Source organism: Myripristis murdjan, chromosome 10 (genome assembly GCF_902150065.1).
Source record: "Myripristis murdjan chromosome 10, fMyrMur1.1, whole genome shotgun sequence".
Classification (NCBI taxonomy): domain Eukaryota; kingdom Metazoa; phylum Chordata; class Actinopteri; order Holocentriformes; family Holocentridae; genus Myripristis; species Myripristis murdjan.
The window spans coordinates 23,917,667-23,944,024 of record NC_043989.1 but is presented as its reverse complement, the minus strand read 5'-3'; the positions used below and the strand labels follow the sequence as shown (position 1 = coordinate 23,944,024).

At 41.4% G+C, this 26,358-nt stretch overlaps 1 protein-coding gene across 4 annotated transcripts in view; it reads right to left on the bottom strand.

Moving 5' to 3' along the window:
* Positions 1 to 26,358, bottom strand: part of il1rapl2 (interleukin 1 receptor accessory protein-like 2) — a 583,827-nt gene that overhangs the window by 170,330 nt on the left and 387,139 nt on the right. For all 4 annotated transcript variants that reach the window (XM_030061479.1, XM_030061478.1, XM_030061480.1 and 1 more), the window contains 2 exons: positions 19,742 to 19,911; positions 19,367 to 19,470 (listed from right to left, as the gene is read on the bottom strand). In XM_030061479.1, the coding sequence (XP_029917339.1) occupies positions 19,367 to 19,470; positions 19,742 to 19,911 (274 nt within the window). The remainder of the gene's footprint in view (positions 1 to 19,366; positions 19,471 to 19,741; positions 19,912 to 26,358) is intronic.

Sequence of the window (26,358 nt, the reverse complement as noted above, 5' to 3'; positions counted from 1 at the left end):
TAATTAATACATTTTTCAAAATGGGTGAATTATCCCTTTAAGAAAATGAAAGTTACTCAACACAAAGAGCAGCAGTATCTTTAAATGTTCAATAAATAATTAAAAAAATAAAAAATCACATTTCTGTAAGTCAGTAAAATTTAGTGGGTGTGATGTAATTTTAGGGAGATTATTGGTTATTACTAGTTGCAGATTACGCCATTAGCAAGCTAACAAACAATTTAACATGCAAAATGATAGAAAGAATATTAGCAGGGTATCTCTGTATGTTAGACTAGCAGTATCGGCCATTTTGTTTTCATCCTGGCCTCCAGAAGTGAAGGATGAGTGAAAAATGTACTGTGAGGGTAGCAATGGTTAGCCAGTGTGAAAACCCAATGTGTGTGTGTGTGTGTGTGTGTGTGTGTGTGTGTGTGTGTGTGTGTGTGTTTTTACATGTTTTTTGAAAAAAAAAAGCATGTTTGTGTGTATTTGTGTATGTGTATGTATGCATATATATATTTTCTGCTCAACATGAACCGCAAAAGAGGCGCTTCACTACAAAATTGTGATGATGTATCTCATTGCACATTTATGCCAAAAACTATATAAAAAAGAGGGTTTGCACGAATGTGTTTATTGATATTAATGAGTTTACATTTGTCCTCCAGTGATGTCATTGTCGGGCATTGGATTACTGTGTTAATTAAAGCTCAGTGAAATGCCATAGTAGTGGAAATAACAGCATGACATTTCAGGGAAGCATAAGTTGTTTGATGAAAAGTGTGCAGAGCTTTTTTAGAAATTCAAATCGAAACAAAGACCAGATAGATCAATGGTCTTTCCTCGAACCGCACATTACATTGCTGCTTTTCTATCTGTGCAGGTAGATTGCATTCACCTGTTGTCCCAAGTGTGAATTTTTCCGTGATTAGATGCTGAAACAAAAACCCAGCAGGACACTGTCGGCTACAGGAATAATGGAGCTCAGAGCTGGGAAAAAACCTGACTTCCTGCATAGAAAAGTTAATTGTCTGGTTACTTAGTGGCTATGTATAAATCTAAAATACAGAGCCAACTCATTAATATATGGAAAGAACCCAAATGATCACATTGAGGATGCTAGCCTAGCGATGTCGTACATGGCTTTATCCTTGATTTCCTCGGGGCACGTTGTGTAGCGACATGTAGGTGGGGTGGAGCACAGCAGGATGGAGGTTTGTGTTACATGTCCAGAATGCAAGCTGTGTCTACAAGGATGGGGTCTAGGATTTCAAGCTATTTTGCCACATGATGCCAACTGCTTCAAGTGATAATGCCGGTGGTTATGCAGGACTTGGAATATAAAGCGGAGGCTATTTAAGAACCAAACCATCAGCACTCAGAGATGCACTGCTGCCTTGCCTCTTGTACACTGAAGTATTAATTTTAATTGTTTTTCAACAGATTGGATTTGGCTGTAGTCTTCACCTGTTCAAAGACTGTGCAGCGTTGTGTTGAGGAAACAGTCCAGCTGCATAAAAACATGCATTCGCTACCCGCTCAGGTGCATAAGGTTGCATGCAGCGTCCATGGTCACTGGAGCAGCTTCAAATGATTCTAGGCATTCTCCTGCAGCAGACCTTGAAAAAAAAAAAAACACCTCATTCTGCATCTTACACTCAAGCTGGCCATAGACAGGCTCTGAGGCATGATGGGTGAAATGCCCCTTTAATAAAAAAAAGTGAGCGAAATGTTCTGCACTCACAAGGAGGGATTCTGTCTTCTTCACCTCTTTCCATTCTTCATCCTGTACTTTCCTCCTCCTCTGTCCTTCTCCTTCCCTCTCTCTCTCTCTCTCCTCCCAGCCACATCGCTGTTTCAGAGCACCTTAAAACCCTTTGAACTTCAAAGCCCCAAAGCCGAGCTTCGCTATATGAAAAGACTGGCAAAGGTGGCACGCACTGGCACACGCTGGCACTCACTGGCACACGTTGGTCCACATTGGCACCAGAGTGGCACCGACTCATTGGCTGCCAAGTCATAGAGGACTGCCAAAGAAACTTCAAATGACCTCTCTCTCCTCCTATGTTCGGATGTCGCTCGCCCTCTCTCTACAGTACTTCTCTCTTACTTGTTGTCTTTGTCTCTCTCTCTCTCACTGTTTTTCTCCTCATCTCTGTCTCTCTCTCTCTCTCTGTCTCTCTCTCTTTCTCACTCTCTCATACTGTGTCTGTTAATCTGATGAAGAGAAAGGTTAAACATTTGGCTGGCATTAGAAAACACCCTGGTGACTGTGTGTGTGTGTGTGTGTGTGTGTGTATGTGTTCATGTCTGTGAGTGTGCGTGTCCGTGGAGAGTAGATTTATCCTCTAAAGCAAAGAGAGACAGGTGGTTCAGTTTACTAGAAATAACACGGGGGAATAGCTGAGAAAGAGAGAAAAGAAAGAGATGGGCACAGCCACATAAAGGGGGAAAAAAACTGAAAAAAGGGATTCATCCTTCTGTTTGACTTCATCAACAATTGCAAACAGGCAAAACTGCCTCCTGAAATGTGACTTAGAGTGATGATGTTGAGATCTCCCGTGTTTGTGTTACTGCTGATTAGCAGGACAGCTGAGGCTGCTGGATGATTGCTGGAAAAACCTTGACGACGCCCTGAAAACCAGTCAGCCTCTCAATTCGTCAGTCAGCCCACTGGCCATGCAGCCACCCCTCGGTCACCCAGACAGCTAGTATGCCAACTAGCCAATCAGCCACTTCCCCAACCAGTCAACTAACAAACCAGCTGACCAGTCCATAAATAAGCCAATCAGCTACCAAAGAAACCATCTAACCAAAGATAGTCAATAAAATGCAGAGGACTCAAAGGCTTTGTCCAAGGCCCAAGAGCAGGTGCACTTCCTGTAATACTGCTTCAGACTGGTACTGAGGGCTGAGTGTATCATGCAATTCATCAGTTGTTTGTATGCAGATATGAAGAAGCAACAAATAAGATGACTTCCAAGGCTTAAATAAAAGTTACATTAGGCTACTGTAGACTAGTAGGCAAAAGCGATCTCGTGTAGTCTTTATTAATGTTTTTATTTGATTATATTATTTTGGCCGACCCTGTTGTTTGAACATTTGAACCACTCAGTGAGCTTTTCATTCACATATTCATTCAGCAAATGTATCTTCTGTGCACCCATCTTGAGTCATACAGCACCAGTAGCTACAGTAACTGCTGGTGCAGCTGGAAACATCTTCCTTTTGCCAACTGTGTCTCAACTTGGGGGTCCACAACATGATGAAGTCTATGTCTATGTCTATGTTTATATCTGTATGTGATAGTTAAATGGGCCAGCATTCATCAACATATCGTCAATGCATATGCAGGCACATAAATCATCTATTATTTAATGATTCATATCATTGATTCAAATTATTTTTATGAGCTGCTTTGCTCACATCACTAAAAACAGCTAATGCCTTTAAACACATAGGTTTAGTCACTTGTAGATGGTAAGGGCGTCATTTGGTGTTCTTTATCACTCTTTCACCCTCTGTCTTAGTTTCTTGGGTGGGGTTCACCAACAAACACTTTTACCTAACCAAACAACCACTCAGCCAGCTGTTCAGTCTGCTCGTCAGTCATTTTTCCAGGTGGGGAAAATGTTTTACACCTCAAACCAATGGAATTAATCTGAAGTACGGGCACAGCTACAAGCTTGAAATCTGAATCATGAAATCTCCCTCTCTTGTCGCCTTGTTGTCTATCTAACGCTCATTACTTGGTTCTCTCAGCTCCCTCGCTCCTCCCCCATTTCACTTTGTCCTCTCCGTCTTTCTATTTTGTCATTTTCTTCTGTCTGCGTGTCTCCATCTACTTTTTGATTCCCTCTCAGCTGCAGATGGAGTGTCTCGGCATAGAGGCATGGTGGAAAGTCTTTCGCGCGGCGTTATAAGCTCAAAAGTAAACTGAGACCTCTCACTGTGTGTATCAATTTCTCTGGAAGTGGTGTGTGTGTGTGTGTCCTATCATGGTGTGTGCATAGAGGGTCTCGGACAGTCCCAGCGTGTCCTCTCCACCCACTGAGGTCCTCACCTGCAGAGAAAATGGATTTTTCCTCATCGTTTTTTTCTCCCTCTCTGTCCATCATTCCTTTAATTTCTCGCTTTGCCTTGCTTTCTGTCTTTTGCTCCAACTCTCCTCTTTTCCTCTCTTCTTCTCCCTTTCTGTGTCCATCTCTTCCTCTGCCTCTATTCTTCCTGCCTATCTTCATTCTCCCCCCCAACCCCCACACCCTCTTTCTCTCTTATTTTCCAATGTTATTTTCCACTCTCTGTCTCTTGAGAGAGTATGTCATTCCACCTTTAATGCTTGTTCACCTTTGGTTTTATGTCAGTGTCTCCATGTTACAAACACCCCATCCCTTTGTAAATCTCTCTCTCACACTAGTGCTCACACACACACACACACACACACACACACACACACACACACACTAAAGATTTGCAAAACTCAAAGGTGTTTTAAATCATTTGATTTATGTGTTTTTAAATTCTTTTATATTAATGACTCTGGTATGATTAAACACTATATGGACAAAAGCATTGGGCCACCTACACACTACACCTACAGAAACTTTTATGACATCCCATTCTAAATCCATAAATATTCATATAAAGTTAGTCCCCCTTTCCAGCTGTAACAGCTTCCAATCCTCTGGCAAGGCTGGGTTTGGCATTCACCAAATCCAGACTCATGTGATTGGTCGCTCCACAGAACACGTCTCCACTGCTCTAGAGCCCAGTGGCAGCATTCTTTACACCGCTCCATCTGACACTTGACATTGTGCTTGGTGATGTAAAGCTTGCATGCGGCCATTCGGCCATGGAAACCCATGCCATGAAGCTCCTGGTGCACAGTTTTTGTGCTGATGTTGATGCCAGAGGAGGTTTGGAGCTCTGCAGTTATTGAGTCAACGGAGCGTTGGCCACTTTTATGCACTAATGGGCCTCATCACTCCGCGACCCCTCTCTGTAACTTTACGTGGTCCGCCACCTGGTGGCTGAGTTTCTGTGGTTCCTAAAAGCTTCGACTTCGCAATAATCCCACTTACAGCTGAGGGTGGAATATCTAGGAGGGAAGAAATTTCACCAGCTGACTTGTTGCAGCGGTGGCATCCTATTACATTACTGTAACAGCACCACACTTGAACTCAGTGAGCTCTTTAGAACGACCCCATTCATTCAGAAATGTTTGTAAAGGCAGACTGCATGGCTAGCTGCTTAATGTTATACACCTGTGGCAGCAGGTGACACACCTGAATTCAATGATTAAGACGTGTGGCCCAATACTTTTGTCCATATAGCATATAATCATATGAAAAGGAAATATCCTGTTACTTTAGCATTTGCCACAATATATGGTATATTATAACTATTTGAATCATATTTCTCCAGAATTTTATCATGTATCCTCACAAAAAAGTTATTTGTTTTCAGTCCAAATGACGACATTGCTTGAAACACTTAATTTGCATGTATTTTTATGAATGTTTATGTATGTTTTTTACGTTGAAATGAAATAACAACATGATCTTATTTGCTTTGAGATACGGTTATTAAGACTATGCATATTTACTGACAGGTCAAGTGAGGTTTGTTATGGCACCGGTATCAAAAAATATTAATTTAAACTGACTGCAAAAAATTTGTTTGACAGGTTTTTTACATTTAATTAATTTGTATTGCATCAGAAGCTTGCTATTTTGATCATGCACATTATTGGATTCGTTTCACAAGAAATAGATGAGGCCCAGAGGGGAAAACACTTAATATAAAAATAAAAAAAAAAAAAAAAAAAAAAAAAAAACCACACATAACAGTAAAGCATCACAAGCATAAAAAGCAACCCACTGTTGGGTCAAAATAGCTTTTTTAAGCAAATCTCTGTGGGTTTAACAGATAAACCAAACATCCTGGGTCATTCAACTGTGGTAGTTTGTTGCATTTTTAGTTTGTTTTCTAATTTTTGTCTAGAAACTGAGTCATATGTCTTATGGAGAGCTTTGCTGTTGGTGTGCAGCACCCTGTTTCACTAAGACGATTTCACCAATTGACCATGCGAGAAAAAATATCACATCTGTTTTTATTCAGACTGATTCCAGGTGAAGTCCTTCATGCTGGAGGATTCAGGGGCTTACTGATGACCTTGGAAAAACAGGAGATATCATTGGACAGAAGCTAGAAAACCCTCAACACACTACACACAAGGACTAAAGTAGTATGAACCTGTTTGCAGGTCAACACTCGATGCACACTGTAATCATTTTGCTTTGGACCAGCAGAGTTTGTATATATATTTGATAAGTTAATTGGAATAAACAGAAGTAGAGCTGAGTGGTTAGCATGTGCAGTGTAAGCCACCATGGCAAAATCCAAGGAAAAATACATCTCTGTAGCTGAAAGCTGATTTCTGGTAAATGCAGTGAGAAAAACACCACAGCATTGAGTGCTAAGCATGAAAGATGGAAACAATAAATAAATAAATGAATAAAGAAAGAAAGAAAGAAAGAAAACCATAAACACAATAAATCATATCAAAAATCTGATTTTGAAGTCTGGATGGTATCAACAGCTTAAACAGCTGCAAAGGACTTGTAGCACAAAGTTTAGGCAGAATAAAGAATAATAAAGTTTATACAAAAAAGAGGTGTGTATACTGTGCTGCTTCACTGAAGCCGAAGGAAGCACACACACTACCTGGAGGGAAGCAAAATGGCCACCGCACAGCAAATGAGAGACAAAGCGATAGAACATTAAAGGAAAGCGAGGGAAAGATGAGCCCAGAGAAGAGCTAGTCATTTTCCCCTTGACCCTCTCTGTCACGGCTAGTTAATTCACCAGAGACAATATAGACATCTCATCACACACACATCTATCACCACTGACAAGCATAAGGCACGGAGAGATGAATGAATGGATGGACGGACAGGTGGGTGGAGGGAGGGACAGATGAATGGATAGAGGGGGTGATGGCTGGATGAGTGCACAACGGGAACCCGAGGCAGACACAGAGAAATAATCATAGAACGAGATCGATTTGAGAAGCACGTGCCAACAGCATCCTTAGCCAAACTGTCGCTCCTGTTTTCACTGTGCAACATAGACAATTGTCTCTTTTTGTGCCTGTTTTGTTGCAATTTGCTCCTGATGTTTTCCTTGTGAAAAATGTCTGATGGCACTGGGACCAAGGTAAAGCATTTATAGTGATTTGCTAAATGTAAACTGCATGGGCATCAAGGGGAAATATTGCAGTGTTCCCTGAAAAGCTGACATACTGGAGCTATCGGCTATTTTTGGACACTGGCAGCTTATGAGGGGCAATGCTAAAGCTTTCTACGTAAAATATACCCATCCTGGCCATTGAAACTAAAGGTGATTTCTCCTGAGTCCAAGTCCTGAGTCAGAACAACACCTCTGTTTTTTTTTTTTTTTTTCACAGGTGTCCTAACCTTAACCAAGTACTATGTGTGAAGTTAAATAAAGGACTGCGTGAGTACCCAGAAATTCTACATTTACTGGTAATGTTTTCTTACAGGTAGCTGTGAGCTAAATGGAAACACAAGCTCAGTTAATGAACTCAGAGAGGATTCATAAATGCAGTGGTACACTCATTGAGTTCAGTATTATTGTAATGGGAAATGGAGGAATGGGAAATGTGGTTTACTTGAAAGCAAAAGAGATTGTGACAAGCCTGTGTATTTAGTTTTATTTTTGGTATTATGGATTTTTGCATTGATAGATGAACATAGGAATATGGAAAACAAAATACAGAAAAGAGAAAAAGGATACATTTGGCATACTGGAGACTGGGTTGTTTTTATTAAAGTTAATGATTTTTAGGAACTCTCAGATCTTGGTGGATGATGAAGACAGTACTCAAGAATGTTTTAATTGGGTTTACCAATCTCTTAAATCACATATTGGAGCTGCAACAGAGATACAACATGACGTTCATATTTTCATCATCCTTCATGAACCTCAGTTCTTGATTTTTTTTTTTGTTTGTTTTTTTAGCTTTTTGACTGTAATGGATGGCTGACACTCCTACAAGTACTGCATACAAAATGTTCACAGTTCTGGTGCCAAGGCAAAAGCATTTATACCAGTTTACGATGTCACAACTGCTTGAGTGTCAAGTGGGAAAACACACAAGTTCCTGGGCAGCTGACTTTTTGGGGATTATGATTTATTGGAGGGCAGGGGTGTGATTTTGTACACCTTTAACCGTGTACGTGAAATTGAAGCCATAACTGAACCATAACGAAACTAATGTTTTTCTTCGATGCACAACAATACTCCATTCATCATTCATAAGAAACCAAAACCTACAATCATTGTCATGCATGAGGAAATAAAATGTCTGGGTCTACTGAAACATTTCTGAAGTAAAATTAATCAAGTCTGTGACAGGTTGAATATTACTCCTGAATATGATCCTGCTTGTATCATTATTCACTGTCAAGAAGTACACTTTGCAAAGCTTGTGTTTATTGGTGGTCTTGCTATTATGTTCAAATTATTGACAATTATGAACTTGTGCCCGGAAATGTCAACTTTACCAGGAAGAAGAAAGCAACTGCCTGCAAAAATTCCACAGCATCCAACCTGCATGATCACATTTTCAGCTAGAAAACATGTCTAATCGACTGTTAGACTGCTTACAGGCCAAATGTCTGATCCTGTGTGGTTCCTGTGTGTTGGTGACCAGTACAGACCCATGGGCTTTGTACTCCATCCTGGAGGGAACTTTTGCAGTAACTGAAATCTCCCTTGTAGAGACAAAATAAGTCTTGATGTTTCAAATTTTTTTTGCACATTCACATCTCTATTGGAGGACACTGGTAGCTTGTAAAGGACAATGCATGAAAGTGCTTAACTTTTAGATCAGATCAGGGATGGGCTACTTTTATGGGGGTCAGGGCTAAAATATTATTTGAAGTCTTCATGTGACTTGCAGGGCAGCGTACACACATCTAGACTTCCACCCATTCACTGTCTCTCTATCTCACAACGGCTTTTTGGCTTCTGCTTGCTCTAGTGCGACTTGGTAGGAAGCATCAAGAGAAAATTTTTTGGGAGTCATGCAGAATCTTGAGTTTGTGTCCACAGTCAGCACTATTACAGCTGAGGTTGTGCTTGGAGTTGTGGTATACCTTTAGAGATGGGCACAAATACATCAACAAGTGTCTTGTTACAAACTGCAAATACTTGCTCATGAAACTATCAAAATAAAATAAAAAATACTGGTCTGTGAAAATGTATTTAATTGAAATGCAAGTACTTTGCATTACTAGTATTTCAATTAAATACATAAATACATTCTATACAAACTAAAATTATCACATCTTATGCATTTTGTGGCCACAGTATTGACTTTGAAAATAAAATGTCATTATTTCAAATACACAAATTAAGAAATTTTGTTATAAATTATGTCTTTTTTTCTTATCATTTTTTCTTAAATAATATTTATTTCAAATGCATTTGAAATAGTGCCTATTTCTGTGTGGACCTGTATTAACTCTGCCAGCAGCCCCAGGAGATGCTTGGTGTATGAAGGACTGTGAGACTAGCGTTTGGTTTTTGCTGGTCTTGTCAGTGCGGGACTGTTGCTCTCCTGCAGTACGCTGCCACACGTCAGCCAGGCCACCGTGCGCCACAGAAAACACTCACTGACATATTTTGCAGTTTGCTGTATATTCATTTTCACTGACATTGTCAAGCCAAGTATTTGAATCTCCCCACTCACGCCTGTATTGCTGCTTGCCCCGCCCCCCTCTTTCTCATCCTATCACTAATGAGCGATCACTCATTGTGCCTAAAACTAATCAACCAAACCAATGAACACTATGGGTAGATGGGCACTAGCCATAAGAGGCTGAATGTGGGAACGATGATGCTGCGTTCAAGTCAACTTGGAAATACGGAACAAACCGCGTCCCGTACTGACGCGGTTTGTTCCGTACTGAAACTGAAACGGGACACAATATTAAAGTTTTAAAAATGGGAATATTCTGTATTTTACAGGGTGGGTGGTAAAAGAAGGTCGGTGGGCTCCATGTGTCCTGTGGGTGGGATTTTTTAATGACTCCCATGGGGAATTCGGCCATTGCAACAGCAAATTGTAACAGGATGCCACAATGAAAAATGTTCATATTCATAAGAAAAAAAAAGATAGAAATAAGAATAGTACGTATTGCACATCATGCAGCCAGTAATTACAACATTAAAACATACTACGCCTCCACACAAGAATGAAATGTGTGGAGTAAAATGAATTAGAGCAAAGTGTGTTGCACCAAGAGCAACACATGAAGATAAGAGTTGATTTTCCCCAGAATTCTGTGCATATAAAGACACTCTGTATCTACAGAGCTGTGTCAGCCTGGTAATAAGATCCAATTGGTAGCACCGCACTAGCATAGGAGATGCTGTGCTTGTCAGTGTGTGTGTGTGTGTGTGTGTGTGTGTGTGTTAATAAGAGACCCTGAGACAATGACAGACACCAAGCCCTAATTAGGTTGTCATGCTGAGAGAGAGAGAGAGAGAGAGAGAGAGAGAGAGAGAGAGAGACCTTATTAAGGAGGATAGGTGTCAGGCTCTGGCAGGGAAAGGAGGAAGGAGGAGGTGGGAGGGGGGCACAGGGAAGAGAACAAGGTGGAGGAGGAGGAGGAGGCAGCAGAAGATGATGAAGGTGGAAAAAGAAAATGACTTTGAATTTGGCGGGAAAGATTTTTTTCAGTTTCACCTCGTTCTACATACACAGTCTGTTTGCAGGTAAATAAAGCTGTAAACTTGGTCCTAGGCTACAAGCAAGTAGACAAAACCAAATGCTGCACACAGGATGGTAGGTGTGTGTGTGTGTGTGTGTGTGTGTGTGTGTGTGTCCCATCCCACTGGCATCAAACAAACTCACGCTCGAGCAAAACAAACAGAAAAAACAACACACACAGGCGGATCCCTAAAGGGACACATCAGACCCAGGCCAGATTCTGTAGTGGTGCCAACAGCCATATTGTAAATATTCAATTTACTAAACTGGCAGCACTCCACATAGCTGGCAGGGCATACACACACACACACTCTCTCTCTCTCACACACACACACCTGCAATACCTAGATAAAACTGAAAGGCTTTGATATTCTGAACTGGCCTCACTGAGTACAAGTCATGACAAAAAGGCTTTTTGGGAAAATAAACTCCTCATAAAATGTGTAACATGTTGCTAAATCGTGACACGATGTAGTGAGGTGTTTTATTCCAAAAAGGGATACTTCTGACACTTTCTACTATATAAAAAAATCTGCTGTGATGTTAAATCCACAGTACAGAACATTAAACATTACAGTTGTCCCTCGCTATAACGCGGTTCACCTTTCACGGCCTCGCAGTTTCGCGGATTTTTTTTTAGTGAAATTTTGCATGCTTTTTTTTGTTTGTTTTTTTTTTTGTTTGTTTTTACAGCGCATTGTGTTCTGCGTCCTGATTGGCTAAGGGACTGGAGACCATTGTCAATCAATCTCCTCGGTGCCGTGTCTCCTGTACAGTACAGAATGCGTTCAGCTTGCCTAAAGTGTGTAGTGAGGGGTTTTACAGCCTTAAAACATCTATAATAATTGTAAAAAAATAAAGCGGACTACTTCGCGTAACTCCCGCGATTAACGAGGGACCACTGTACTTACTTTCAATCTAATGCCGAATGAGTTCACATAATCACGTTTAAGCATTTGCATCCCTGCCACACTGGTGGTGGTGCGACAAAGGTGGTGTCTGTGGCAATATCCTGGTGCTGGTGCACTGTTGACCTTTGGTGACATGTTATACATCAATCACACTTAACAATTTCTACTGGAAATGACACACTACTTGAGTTGAAATAGACCCACTGATGTGATTCAGAGCTTGTGGTTCTTGCGTCTTGCCAGGGGAATGGAAAAATGCATTGTGGTCCAAAATGAAAACTTCAAACATGGTCTAAAGCTGATGCTGACTGCTTTGCTTAACCTTTTCAACTCCGCTGGTGCCATTGTTGGGCTGGTCAGTGCAAATGCATGCTGCCAGGTCGAACTTGGTTCAGTCCCACAGATAGAAAATACATCCTGTTGAATTACAGGAAAATTGGCTGTACGGTGATGCACAGCTATATATTTTCTATTTGATGTAATGCCGCTGCCATAACACAAAAATATCTACAGTTTTAATATTTCACTCAGTAAGTGTTATCTTCAGTGAAGCGCTGCACACCGGCAGAATATGGAGGTGACATTGTACAATATGGAAAAACACTTTTTCTAAATTTGAGGCTACTGAAGATGAAAATTAAGTCTGAAAAAAAATCTGAGTTTAAAGAGTTTTTATTTCTGGGTTTAGTGTGGATATCTTCATTTGTTGACAAGGTGTGGAACAAGTTTCAAGCTACAATGAAAAAAGTCGAAAAATCGCAGGCTTTTTGCTAGCTTAGCATTATAATTGGCATCTCGGGACACATTTCAGGCCCTAGTTTGACAGTAAATATATATTTAAAAAGATATTAAGGCAATAAGATGTGTAGTTGATCCACCCTGTGGTCTTTCTGATGTCACAATTACATCTCAAGGACAAAATTATGGCAAAAGGGAAGTAGAAAGACTTAAAATAAAGGAGCCACATATGCCTCAGAAGCCCCAAACAATGTGGTGGTCTATATAACATGCCTAATTACCTCACTCTTCTTTATTCTTCAAGCAGCATTTAATTGACTGCCATAAGATAGATATAAGATAGTGTCGTACAAACTTTTATTATTAAAGATCAACACTACTGAACGCTACTATTGTTATCACCTCTGAATTTCAAGTAGATACATTTTCTTCAAGTGGACACTGAGCAATTTAGAATAAAACCCTCCATTCTTAAAAGAGTTTCATCTGTGTACTGTTTAGGGACGGTGATAACCTCGACAATATTTTCGGGGCAGTGTGGAGGAACCAGCAGAGAGGGGAAGTGAGGCACGGGGTCAAAAGTCTATTCAGAAGGTGTTCCTGTGTTATTAAATCAACAACAGAGGCGACTCCACTGGCACTGCCGCAGGTCAGAGTTGCCCAAAAATATTTGTTTGCATGCCGGTATAATCCTGTGTGTGTTTAGCCTTATGGAGCCGATTGACCTTGTGTCTGGACCAAAGCCGAGCACACACTCTGCCCTGTCTGCTGAGGCTGGAAGCGTCAGGCTAAAGCCAGTGTTTTGTTCAGTGTTCTTTGACCTCCTTCCTGAGTCACCTCAGGTATACAGGATATTCTGCTAGTGTAAACAACCGGGCAGCACATACTTCACTAACTTGAAACCGGCATTACTGTAAGTCTACTGGAGTAAAATGACTAATGAATGTTGTGTTTGGGGCTGCAAACACAGGCATTTGAGGGGAAAAAGGCTGAGCTTCTTTCAGCTTCCATCAGGGAAAAATGCAGCAGGCAAAAGTAACAAATAAAAAAAAAGGATTGGGTGAAAAAAAAATTAATGCAAGGAGATTCACGCTGGGTTTGGGGTAAAATGACAGCCATCAATTCATCAATATCTGGTTTATTACTGTGTTGTTTTTTTTTTTTTTTTTTTGTCTTGGCCTCTTTTTTCTACTTCTGCTTGCTGAAACTGAAATAATCCCTCGAAAATCTCTGTTTGCACAGCAAAATAACATTTTTTCTGTTACTTTACATGGCCAGCGTCAAGTTAGTAGTCAAACAGCATCCTCAGTGCACAGCTGTGTACACAAGAATATCATGTATAGAGACGTTACCTGTGGCCAGTCTACAGTACACAGGGACACTGTAAAAGTGCTCACATAGTAGGAGCAGACACATACAGTACAGGCCAAAAGTTTGGACACACCTTCTCATTCAATGCGTTTTCTTTATTTTCATGACTATTTACATTATAGATTCTAACTGAAGGAATCAAAACTATGAATGAACACATGTGGAGTTATGTACTTAACAAAAAAAGGTGAAATAACTGAAAACATGTTTTATATTCTAGTTTCTTCAAAATAGCCACCCTTTGCTCTGATTACTGCTTTGCACACTCTTGGCATTCTCTCAATGAGCTTCAAGAGGTAGTCACCTGAAATGGTTTTCCAACAGTCTTGAAGGAGTTCCCAGAGGTGTTTAGCACTTGTTGGCCCCTTTGCCTTCACTCTGCGGTCCAGCTCACCTCAAAACCATCTTGATTGGGTTCAGGTCCGGTGACTGTGGAGGCCAGGTCATCTGCCGCAGCACTCCATCACTCTCCTTCTTGTTCAAATAGCCCTTACACAGCCTGGAGGTGTGTTTGGGCTCATTGTCCTGTTGAAAAATAAATGATCGTCCAACTAAACGCAAACCGGATGGGATGGCATGTCGCTGCAGGATGCTGTGGTAACCATGCTGGTTCAGTGTGCCTTCAATTTTGAATAAATCCCCAACAGTGTCACCAGCAAAACACCCCCACACCATCACACCTCCTCCTCCATGCTTCACAGTGGGAACCAGGCATGTGGAATCCATCCATTCACCTTTTCTGCGTCTCACAAAGACACAGCGGTTGGAACCAAAGATCTCAAATTTGGACTCATCAGACCAAGGCACAGATTTCCACTGGTCTAATGTCCATTCCTTGTGTTTCTTGGCCCAAACAAATCTCTTCTGCCTGTTGCCTCTCCTTAGCAGTGGTTTCCTAGCAGCTATTTGACCATGAAGGCCTGATTCGTGCAGTCTCCTCTTAACAGTTGTTCTAGAGATGGGTCTGCTGCTAGAACTCTGTGTGGCATTTATCTGGTCTCTGATCTGAGCTGCTGTTAACTTGCGATTTCTGAGGCTGGTGACTTGGATGAACTTATCCTCAGCAGCAGAGGTGACTCTCGGTCTTCCTTTCCTGGGTCGGTCCTCATGTGTGCCAGTTTTGTTGTAGCGCTTGATGGTTTTTGCGACTCCACTTGGGGACACATTTAAAGTTTTTGCAATTTTCCGGACTGACTGACCTTCATTTCTTAAAGTAATGATGGCCACTCGTTTTTCTTTAGTTAGCTGATTGGTTCTTGCCATAATATGAATTTTAACAGTTGTCCAATAGGGCTGTCGGCTGTGTAGTAACCTGACTTCTGCACAACACAACTGATGGTCCCAACCCCATTGATAAAGCAAGAAATTCCACTAATTAACCCTGATAAGGCACACCTGTGAAGTGAAAACCATTTCAGGTGACTACCTCTTGAAGCTCATGGAGAGAATGCCAAGAGTGTGCAAAGCAGTAATCAGAGCAAAGGGTGGCTATTTTGGAGAAACTAGAATATAAAACATGTTTTCAGTTATTTCACCTTTTTTTGTTAAGTACATAACTCCACATGTGTTCATTCATAGTTTTGATTCCTTCAGTGAGAATCTACAATGTAAATAGTCATGAAAATAAAGAAAACGCATTGAATGAGAAGGTGTGTCCAAACTTTTGGCCTGTACTGTACATGGACATAAAGACCATGCAATTATTTAATCAAGTTTAAAATTTGATGTTACAGTTGTTTTAGACTGTAGTATGCAGTTTCATAAACATCAGACTTACAAAGATAACAGAGCGGATCTCATTCAACTGGATGGGGAATGCACAAAGACTAAGCAGATCTGACTTCTAATTAAAACTTTAAAAGACAGGAATATCACTATTCTGCCCCAAGACTCCATGTGAATCATTTAAAAAAACAAATTGTGAGAAATGAAAGGAAGCCTGAAGCCTTTATAGGGTTTATGGTTTGTGTATTTAACAGTTGAATTACTACCACCATAGTCTCATGTTCCCAAGGTAAAAAAAAAAAAAAAAAAAAACTGCAGAGTTTCCTGTGAACAGTAGCGGTTTTAGGCACGGGCGAAGTGGGCAGCCGCCCGGGGCGGCATATTTTCATGTCACGTGGGGGGCGGCATGAGCGCAAAAAAAAAATAAATAAATAAATAATCATCCTCGCTGCAAAGCAGTTTTCTATTACCGTATTCATCTGAATATAAGACAATATTTTTTCCATTGAAAATGCCCTGAAAAAACGCCCTCGTCTAATATTGGGGTCTACACATGTATTGTGCTTGCATATAAACCAGTAGGTAGGCTCGCCTGATGCCGCAATTACCGGCGAATGGCCGCATTGCGCAGTCAATAATCAACCATGTTGTCTGTGTCATTGTCCGTTGTGCTGCTGCAGCCGCGTATGAACAAAAGTTGATTTATAATGAGAGGATGGCAGTATGTGTGTGCTGCTAACCTGTCAGATCCGACAGACCTGACCGGGTGGGCGCGGCACCTGTAAGCATCAAGCCGGTGCCGCGGCCGGCCCGCCTAATGCTGACCGGTGGCTTTTTTTTTATGCAAACAAGATTTTGTCCATATAAAAAGTATTTTTCCAAAAAAGGTATTTGTGCAGGTGTTGGCGCCCCTGCTCTGGGAGGGGCGCGTGTAGCCGCCAGAGGGGCACCAGTAACGGCCATTATCGTTTGGAAGTTCTCGCTGCGCGCGCGCGCACACGCACACGCACACACACGGCTAGAACAGAAGGGCGCAAGGCAGTAATTTCGCCCAGGGCGGCAACATGGGCAGAACCGCCAGTGCCTGTGAATAAGCTCAGCTATGGCACAGCACAGTTGCCACTAAATGAAAAGCTGGTCAGTATGTAGATGTATAGGATTCATCTACATCAGTCTTTATTGCTGCATCTAAGAGGTGGCATTAAGGTATGTTTTCATTCACAACAGAAATTGAGACATACACTACCAGTCAAAAGTTTGGACACACCTTCTCATTCAGTGTTTTTTCTATATTTTTACTACTTTCTACATTGTACATACATACTGAAGACATCAAATATATGAAGCAAGATATATGGAATTATGTAGCAAAGTAAAAAAATGTTAAATAACTCTAAATATGTTTTATATTTTAGATTCCTCAAAGTAGCCACCCTTTGCTTTGTTGGCAACGCTGCAAACCCTTGGCCTTCTCTCAATGAGCTTCATGATGTAGTCACCTGAAATGGTTTTCACTTCACAGGTGTGCCTTGTCAGGGATCATTTGTGGAATTTCTTGCCTTCTTAATGGGTTTGGGACCATCAGCTGTGTTGTGCAGAAGTCAGGTTACTACACAGCCGACAGCCCTATTTGACAACTGTTAGAATTCATATTATGGCAAGAACCAATGAGCTAAGTAAAGAGAAACGACAGTCCATCATTACTTTAAGAACTGAAGGTCAGTCAGTCCGGAAAATTGCAAAAACTTTGAATGTGTCCCTAAGTGGAGTCGCAAAAACCATCAAGCGCTACAACAAAACTGGCACACATGAGGACCGCCCCAGGAAAGGAAGACCGAGAGTCACCTCTGCTTCTGAGGACAAGTTCATCCAAGTCACCAGCCTCAGAAATCGCAAGTTAACAGCACCTCGGATTAGTGCCCAGATAAATGCCACACAGAGTTCTAGTGGCAGACACATCTCTACATCAACTATGCAGAGGAGACTAGGCCAATCGGGCCTTTATGGTCAAATAACTGCTAAGAAACCACTACTAAGGAAAAGCAACAAGCAGAAGAGATTTGTTTGGGCCAAGAAACACAAGGAATGGACATTAGACCAGTGGAAATCTGTGCTTTGGTCTGATGAGTCCAAATTTGAGATCTTTGGTTCCACCCGTTGTGTCTTTGTGCGATGCAGAAAAGGTGAACGGATGGTCTCCACATGCCTGGTTCCCACTGTGAAGCATGGAGGAGGAGGTGTGATGGTGTGGGGGTGTTTCGCTGGTGACACTGTTGGGGATTTATTCAAAATTGAAGGCACACTGAACCAGCATGGCTACCACAGCACCCTGCAGTGACATGCCATCCCATCCGGTTTGCGTTTAGTTGGACCATCATTTATTTTTCAACAGGACAATGAGCCCAAACACACCTCCAGGCTGTGTAAAGGCTATTTGACCAAGAAGGAGAGTGATGGAGTGCTGCGGCAGATGACCTGGCCTCGACAGTCACTGGACCTGAACCCAATCGAGATGGTTTGGGATGAGGTGGACCGCAGAGTGAAGGCAAAGAGGCCAACAAGTGCTAAACACCTCTGGGAACTCCTTCAAGACTGTTGGAAAACCATTTCAGGTGACTACCTCATGAAGCTCATCGAGAGAATGCCAAGAGTGTGCAAAGCAGTAATCAGAGCAAAGGGAGGCTATTTTGAAGAATCTAAAATATAAAACATGTTTTGAGTTATTTCACACTTTCTTGTTTACTACATAATTCCGTATGTGTTCATTCATAGTTTTGATGCCCGGGCGCCCGGGCGTTTAATATGCAAAATCAACTTGGACCCCAGGCGTTTAAAAGAACCAGGCGGCTATTCGCTGCAGGCTTTTATTTATTTTTGCACAGACCTGCACCAGGCCATTACTGTGATGACAGTTACTGTCCAACATATTTATAGTCGGTCGATTTAAGATTACGGTACGCCCTTTTTTCTAATTTTAGCTAGCTCTCTTATTTTGACAGAAAACGGAAGTGCCGCACAGTTATTGTGCGGCTAACTGTTTACTTCTGCAAAAATAAGGTGAATAGCCTTATTTTGGGTTACCTCAATATAATGCAAATAATCGCCCCGGTGGTTATCCGGGTGGGCGTTTAATACGCAAAAAAAAAAAAAAAGACCCCAGGCGTTTAAAATAACCAGGCGGCTATTTGCGGCCGGGCGATTAATTGGGGAAATACGGTAGTCATGAAAATAAAGAAAAAACATTAAATGAGAAGGTGTGTCCAAACTTTTGACTGGTAGTGTAAGTCATGACCACAGTTATCACATGTGTAAAATTTTCAGAAACATACATGAGTGCAGTCTTTTCCTGTCCACCAGACACTTTACCGTCACTGAAGGAAAGGACAATGAATTCATTCAACCACAACCACCTGTGTTGTTGTATTGGCCCTATCAAGCAAGTCACTAATTAATCGAGCAGCCCTTCCTAATTGTGGCCCTGGGCCATTGGGCCAGCCTTGTTGCTGAGCCCTTACTTTGCCTCCGGGCAGCTCCAAACAGGACAGTGAGGAGGTGGTACATGTAGCCTCTCACAGACCAAACACAAAGGTGCTCACCTCCTCAGCCTAGTTTTTCCTCAAATGTTGATTCCATTATCCTGCCAGATAGCCTAGCCACAATGCTAACAGTGCAGCTTGGGGTGTGAAACTGGCAGCTGAGCCATATTTTACACGGACACGAAAACTGACTACCTCTGCAGATGTCTGCTCGAGGTCGGCTACGACGATATTTATGTCCGCACCGATCCCCAGAAACTATGAATGACTACAAACAGGCCACATAAACACTCAAAGGTTACCTTAGGACACAGGTGTAATATCCGTTGTCCTCCAGTTCAGCAGATCTAAACCAGATGGAGTCGTCTTCTTTGCTCAGCCTGTGGCCTGAGAAGATGATGGGCTCCTGCAGGACAGAATACAGAGAAAATGACTGATTAGAAAAATAAAGAATCCATCTTTACATGCCATTGACAGACAGATGAGTTGACTGAGATTGACAATATCTCACCACTCCCAGTGAGTATGACTTAGAGGTGGAAAAATTTTGTGTGTTTTAGGTGAACTGTTCTTGGACCTCCCTCCTTCCAACCTTCCTACCTGGATATCCTCTTTCCTCTGTCTCTACCTAACGTCCTCCCTACCTAGCCATGAACGATTATTCCCAAAGAGCCTACCTCAGAATCTCCTTTGTTCTTGTACCAGATGAGGCGTAGCTTGGCGTTGGTGGCCATGGTGTAGTTGGTTCGGATGTAGCTGTAGAACAAGGCACATTTGACCCGAACTGGCTCGCCGGCCAGAACATGATACTGCTTCAAATCCACTGACCAGTCTATGCACCCGTCCACTGTGAGGGGGAAGGAGAAAGGAGAGAGAGAGACAGAGAGAGAGACTGTGGTGAAAGCTGTTTGGTACATATTATACAGTGGACATACTCCAGTACGACTCAGACTTCAGGAGGAAAATAATGGGTACAGCGCTGAAAACTCCCATAGCTTTGGAAGCAAAACATGAGAAGGTATTCAGAGGACTTAAACTCTTGCCCTCTGGATTCGGGATAGAAAAAAAAAAGCTTCACACAGAAAGAGATGGAAAGAGATAAAGATGGGATTGTGTCATGATGCAGCGTTGTTCGTTACCTTGATAGCAATGAAACACAGAGAGAGAGAGAGAGTTGCAGGAGAATGGGACAGAGCGAAGGTCGTTACAAGAGATACACAAAGAAAGATTTTATGTCAGAGACACTGAGGGAGAGAGAAAAAGGGGCCAATCAAGGAGCTGCGATATTAGCTTTGAGAGTGAAAGAAAGACAAGAAACAAGAAAGAAAAATGAAAGAAAGCAAAGAATGAATCAAACAAATTAATGAAAGAATAAACCTGGCCACATTTTAAGCAAGACAAAAGAAAGACAAAGAGACACAGGGAGAGAAAGCAGGAGAAAGGAAGATGATGGATTTTATTGTAATCTTACGTTTAAATTTTTCACTCTTTATTTTTATTGTTACTACCAGATGTTTGCCTGTCATTGTTTTCCCCCTTTATTCATATATAATTTACCCATCTGTGCAAGTGAAATGAAAGGAGACAGAAAAGACAGAGATAATGTCAGAGAAAGAAAACAGGGAACGAGAGAGACATGACAGCAGAAATGAAAGATTCGGAGAAGGAAAGTGGGGTGGGAGAGCGGGAGCAGAGGCAAAAATCAAAGGAGAGAAAGGAGGGAGGGGGAGAGGAAGAGTCGGGGTGAGACCAGGTCAAGCGGAGAGAACAGAAAACAAGCTGTAGACGGAAGACAAGTAGGAACTTGGGAGACGGAGAGGTCAGGACACAAAATGACAAGGATCTCTGCCAAATTGAGTCGCCCCTCACCTGCCCCAAACCCAACTCCTCTCTTTTCTGCCCCCCGCCCTCCCACATCTTCCTCTCCTCCTTGTTTCTCTCTCTTCTTCCTCTACGGCTCAGATAGATGTGCTCTGTTTTAAGTGCCACCCCTCAGGCAATTGCCACAAGGTCTTCCCTCTGAATTACAGCTTCTTCCCTGCAGCAATAAACTGTCTGGAAGTGTCATTCACTCCCAAAAAACATACTTTGACACGCTTACACCCAGGCCATGTCTACACAGATACAGATAGCCTTGAAATTGGAACTTTACCTCTCTGTTTTTAGAGACACAACCGTCTTTCCAAAAACGTCTCTGTAAACTAGCGCTAAGATGAGCTTTTTGTGCACACAAGCGAAGAAGCTGAGGTATGACAAGCGGTTTACTGATATCACTGAATTACAAATGCAAATAATGATTCCCAAAACTGTGTGAAAAATGAAGTCTGATGGCAGAAACAATGGTCAGTTTTTGATACAGGCAGATGAAAAACTAAAGCTCCTCCAGTAGGTTACAATTGCTTCAAAAGTTCTAAATGTGCCATTGTTGAATATAGCAGAGAACGTCAGCCATGATGAAAGTTTGAGGCTGTTTGAGGTCACCAAAACAGTCACAAAGGTTACGTCAGCATTATTGCACTGTGCCATTTTTATGAAATTCCACTCCAAAAGTTGAGCGCTCACTGTCCAAAGACACAACGCTCTCGTGGACAGGAGGCTAAAATGGAAAGAGAAAGTTGAAAGAAAAAGGAAAAAGTTTTCCATAAAAGTCTTCTGAACAGAGCCTGATATTCCTTTCATTATTTTCCTCCCACTGACCGAGCTGTTTATAACGCTTAGCTGATGATCTAATATGGCTAACAGACTGTAGGACTTTTATTAGGTCCTTGGTGAATTGTGCACATCTCAAATGTCCGCATCAGCAGTGCTGCTTTCCATTCGAAACTAAAAGTTCCCACTTGGCAGGCGGTGATTACAAAATTGTTGAACTGCAGGGCTCAGAAAAAACAGAGGATGTCTGTGAGATTTAAATGTTTCCTGTGCAACAGCTAATGTTATGTTAATGATAATTGACAAAGTGAGCTGCCTTGTTAGCATAGAACATTTGCATCAAAAATGTATGTCATACTTTACTTTTCAAATTCACTGGTTTAGCCATTCACCATGCAGGGATTTTAAAGACTTTAAGGTCGCAATGTTGAAAATCCAAAACTGAGTGTGTTTTGAGGGTTTTAATATCAGAGGTTCTGCTGTGTCATATCTACAGTGTAGCCTATGCTGCCATGTTAATGTGAGGCCCAGGATCAACCTTGGGAAGTCTTGCCAGTCTTTATTTAGTGGACACTGCTCAATAAAGAGCAGACATGATTTGCAGAGAATGATTTTCTGCACACCGTGATGGAGTGCACAAAATAAACACCCACCAAGTGCTGCTTGTCAGTTGATAAATCAGTTTAGTTCGCCTGCTTCACTTCCGAGTAACTTTTTGAGATGATCATATCTGAAAACTCAGGTGTGCACAGCCTTTGGGTTTTGCCTGTCTTTTGTCAAACTTTGTGACAAAAGACGGACAAAGCAGTAGCATCTAAAATTGTGGGATAAGTTTGGCTTTTTCCAACTCAAGTTCCGGGGGCACTGGTTTTCGGGCTGTCAAAAAATATTATAAATGTCCTTTTTGAAATGAGAAACTAACAGTGCAGCAGTGTGCATCTGTTTAATTTTGTAGGCTATTTACTCAGAATTAGTTTTAAACAACTACTGTTCATCACCGTGTTTGGAACTGCTTTCTACAATGACCGCAGTACATCCCAAACCTTTGCAAATGCCCAGATAGGAGCTGTTTGAAAATACAGTTTGCAACCAATTATTTTTATTATGGACAATTTCAAGACATATTTGGGTTTCCTGTTTCAGCAGTGAGGTTGTGCTGTGATTGTAATGATTCTAAATGATGGCAATGCATATTTCAGTAGCATGGGCTACTTTAAAAAATAGCTAGCCTATCCTTTAAATAAGACCACTGGATGTGCTACTACTGCAGGACAGAGATGGAGGACTGTTACCATGGCTACCACTGCCAGTTAGTGTAAATTTATTTTGCCCCTCTGTAAAATATGTCTTGTGTAATTTGTGTTGAGAATTTAAGATTACACTTGCATGAATTTACTGCACCAATTTACTGCTATAGACTTAAATGGTCACATTCATAGACGTAGCAATAGCCATTAAGTCATACAGAGTCAGGAGAGATTTAGTAACACTGTAGGAACACACACACACAAGCACGCACACACACACACACACACACACACACACTGATTTACTGCGCACACAATCACTCTTTCACTCACACAATTTAACACTCATCCACTACTCTTTCTTTCTCTTTCTCCCTCTCTCTCTCTTTCTCTCTCATAGACATACATACACACACAGACACACACACACACACACGTCTAACAGCAGCCATTTAATCATTGACAACGTTGCTAGACATTCAGACAACTACAGACATAAATAGTCACGAAATGTATGTCTGCTTGAGCATGCGCGCGTGTGTGTGTGTGTGTATGTGTGTTTGTGAGACAGACAGAATTGTAGAGGCGTGGAGAAGAGAAATTGAGCATTGCACATGCATGCCGTCCTCGTGTATGTCTGTTAAAAAATAATTAATGGAAAGAAGGCCTGACTTGGTGGCTGTGAATTAATGAGTTGACACAAATTGAAGGTGTGAGTGCATTCCATTCAACAGCACGCACACACACACACACACACACACACACACACACACACACACACATAGAATCGCATTATTTTGGTCTAGTGGGCTAATGCCTTTTGTTTTAGACATAGTTTAAGACAGGTCATGCGCACACATACACACACACACATTCACAGTAACGATGGGGCCATATCTAGCTGCAGGTTATAACCAAAGTAAATAATTCATTCTTCATGCTTCTACACACACGTGCACATGTGTGTCACTGCACTTTTGTGACAGCGTGTGTGCACGTGTGTGTTTGTGCCTGCATGTGTGTGTGTGTGTGGACATATTAATTGTGTAGGCGAGGTGTTAGCACAGGGAGATATATCATTCCAGGCAGCTCTATCTGCATATGGATGGCTCCCAAATGGCAAAATGAAAATAACCCTGGATAAATGGCAGAGTTTCATAGTTTGGAAAAGTGCAGACAGTTTTTGCGCAGCACGCACACACACACACACACATACACATACACACACACACATACACACACATTGAAAAGCCTAAATATGGGGTTATACTTCATCGTTTCTGTTGGTGCCACATTCTCAACATTGGTGTCCATAAAAATCAACCCACAGTGAAACTGTAATAATAAAACAAAAATACGCCAAATGAAACTGTTCAGCCATATTAAATTGTATTCACATTTCAAGATTTTAGAAAAACCTTAATGATCCCCATGGGGAAATTGGGTTCTTGCAGAGGCAGAAGCAAAGAAAATTAATGCACTAAGTGAAAATAACAGTATACAACCATTTGATATGGATCAAATTGGACTATGGATGACTCAACCTTAAGTCACTGTTCTGCTTACAGTGGCTCACTGCCTCCATAAGTCTCTTCATGCCACCAGGGTGAGATAATTTCACTTTCCTCCATTGCAAAGCAACATGTAAACACAATTTCCTTAAATCCAGTGACATTTCCCTTATATTAGTGGAGTGATCTGTGTTATTCTACCTTGTTTCTGTGATAGAGACAACTGGGGTTATCTCACATCATTAGTGGGACTTTTCACTAGTTCTTACAGAATGTGTTCAAGCCTGAAAGAGAGAATAAATATGTTTTTTTTTTTCAGTGGCACTACTTGGGCTTTAGAAAGGCTAGTTTCAGACTTATTTCATTAAATGTAATATGCCGGATCCTTACCTGTACTTAGCAAATGTGCTGGAGCAGCACTGTAGAAAAAGACGGATGGCATTGGAAGGTCTGCACTGACACAAGCTTGTTGCTGTCTGAGTCTCGGGGTTTGAATCGAAAATGCTACAAATAAGAGCTTAAGAGGGGAATTTAAGGACACATAAAGAAATTTGTCCCACAATGTTAGTGGTATATGGTGAAAAAAACGTTAAATTGTAAACATTAATTTATGTTAAAAGCTGTGGCACTTAAACCATGTCCAAACTAATATGGATTTTTTGCTAAACAAACATTTTCCTCTATGTTTTAGCCTTTCCTCCACATGCAAATGGTGTATTAGGTCACTCAAATTGAGTTTTTTTTTTTTTTTTTCCATTTCAAATTTGAAATTCTAAAGGGCAGATTTTTAAAAATGTATGTGTGTCTGTATGCACATGTAAAACTGAGGTTGATGGGGAGCGATGATGTCTTGGCCTTTCATGACCTTGTACTGCAATGTGATGCTAAGCAGCAACTCCATTTCATTGTCTCTCCACACAAACAAATCACAGTTTGCTTTCAGTTTTCACCTGCAGCACCTTGGGTCGCTTGTTTCCATTGTAAATATTGGGTCGTGTAAATGGTTGCACTTACTAGTAAATATTTGGAATCCATTGCAGTGATCATTTTATAGCATTCAGCTCCACAGACCACCACTTCTGTTTAGCAGGTGCTCAGTACTGCCCCCAGTGGCCGTAACACTGTACTACACTGTTTTTCTGTCTGACAGCAGTCGATGGTCAAGTTTTCTTCTTTCTCTCCCCTTCCATAACATTAGTCAAGACTTTCTGATTGCACTGTGCAGCTCTTAAGTGTAAATCTGTCCAACTGTGTGCATGCCCGGTGAAACCCTTGAATAAATTAAGTCCACAAAGCTAAACTCTCCGAGACAGAGGTAAAGAGAGTGAGTTATAAATTCTTGAGGCAGTTGTTTGACTTTTGATCATTTCATTACCCTGAAACCCTACGAAGTGAGGTCATTAAACTAAATATGTTCTGCAGTTTTAGATTTCTAGCTTAGGCTTGACTTTGCAGTGACACGTTGGACAAATAGAGGAAATCTGTGATGTCTCACTCAGTAGGGAAGGGATGATCAGTGAGTGATGAGCACAAGTGTTGCAGTCCCCTTTTTGAGTTAGGCTGATAAAATCAATTTTGACATAAAAGTGTTGCCAAGTGCAGCTCTAAAACAGCACGGTCACGTAATCATTGTATTTTAACCACAACTCCACTGTGAACTCCACTCAATGGAGCTTCCCAGCATGCTTTTGGGCAATGGACATTTACTTAGCCCAGTTCATTGTTGTTTGGGTCATGTTCCCCATTTAGTTATTTAGTTGGTATGTGTATTGTTTACCAAGTTTAAGAATGGTTTTACATTATTTGTGGACTGTGACTGATATAGATATTATACCTATATAAAGCCAAACTTTTAGTAAAGTTTTAGAAGGTAATTTATTCATCATT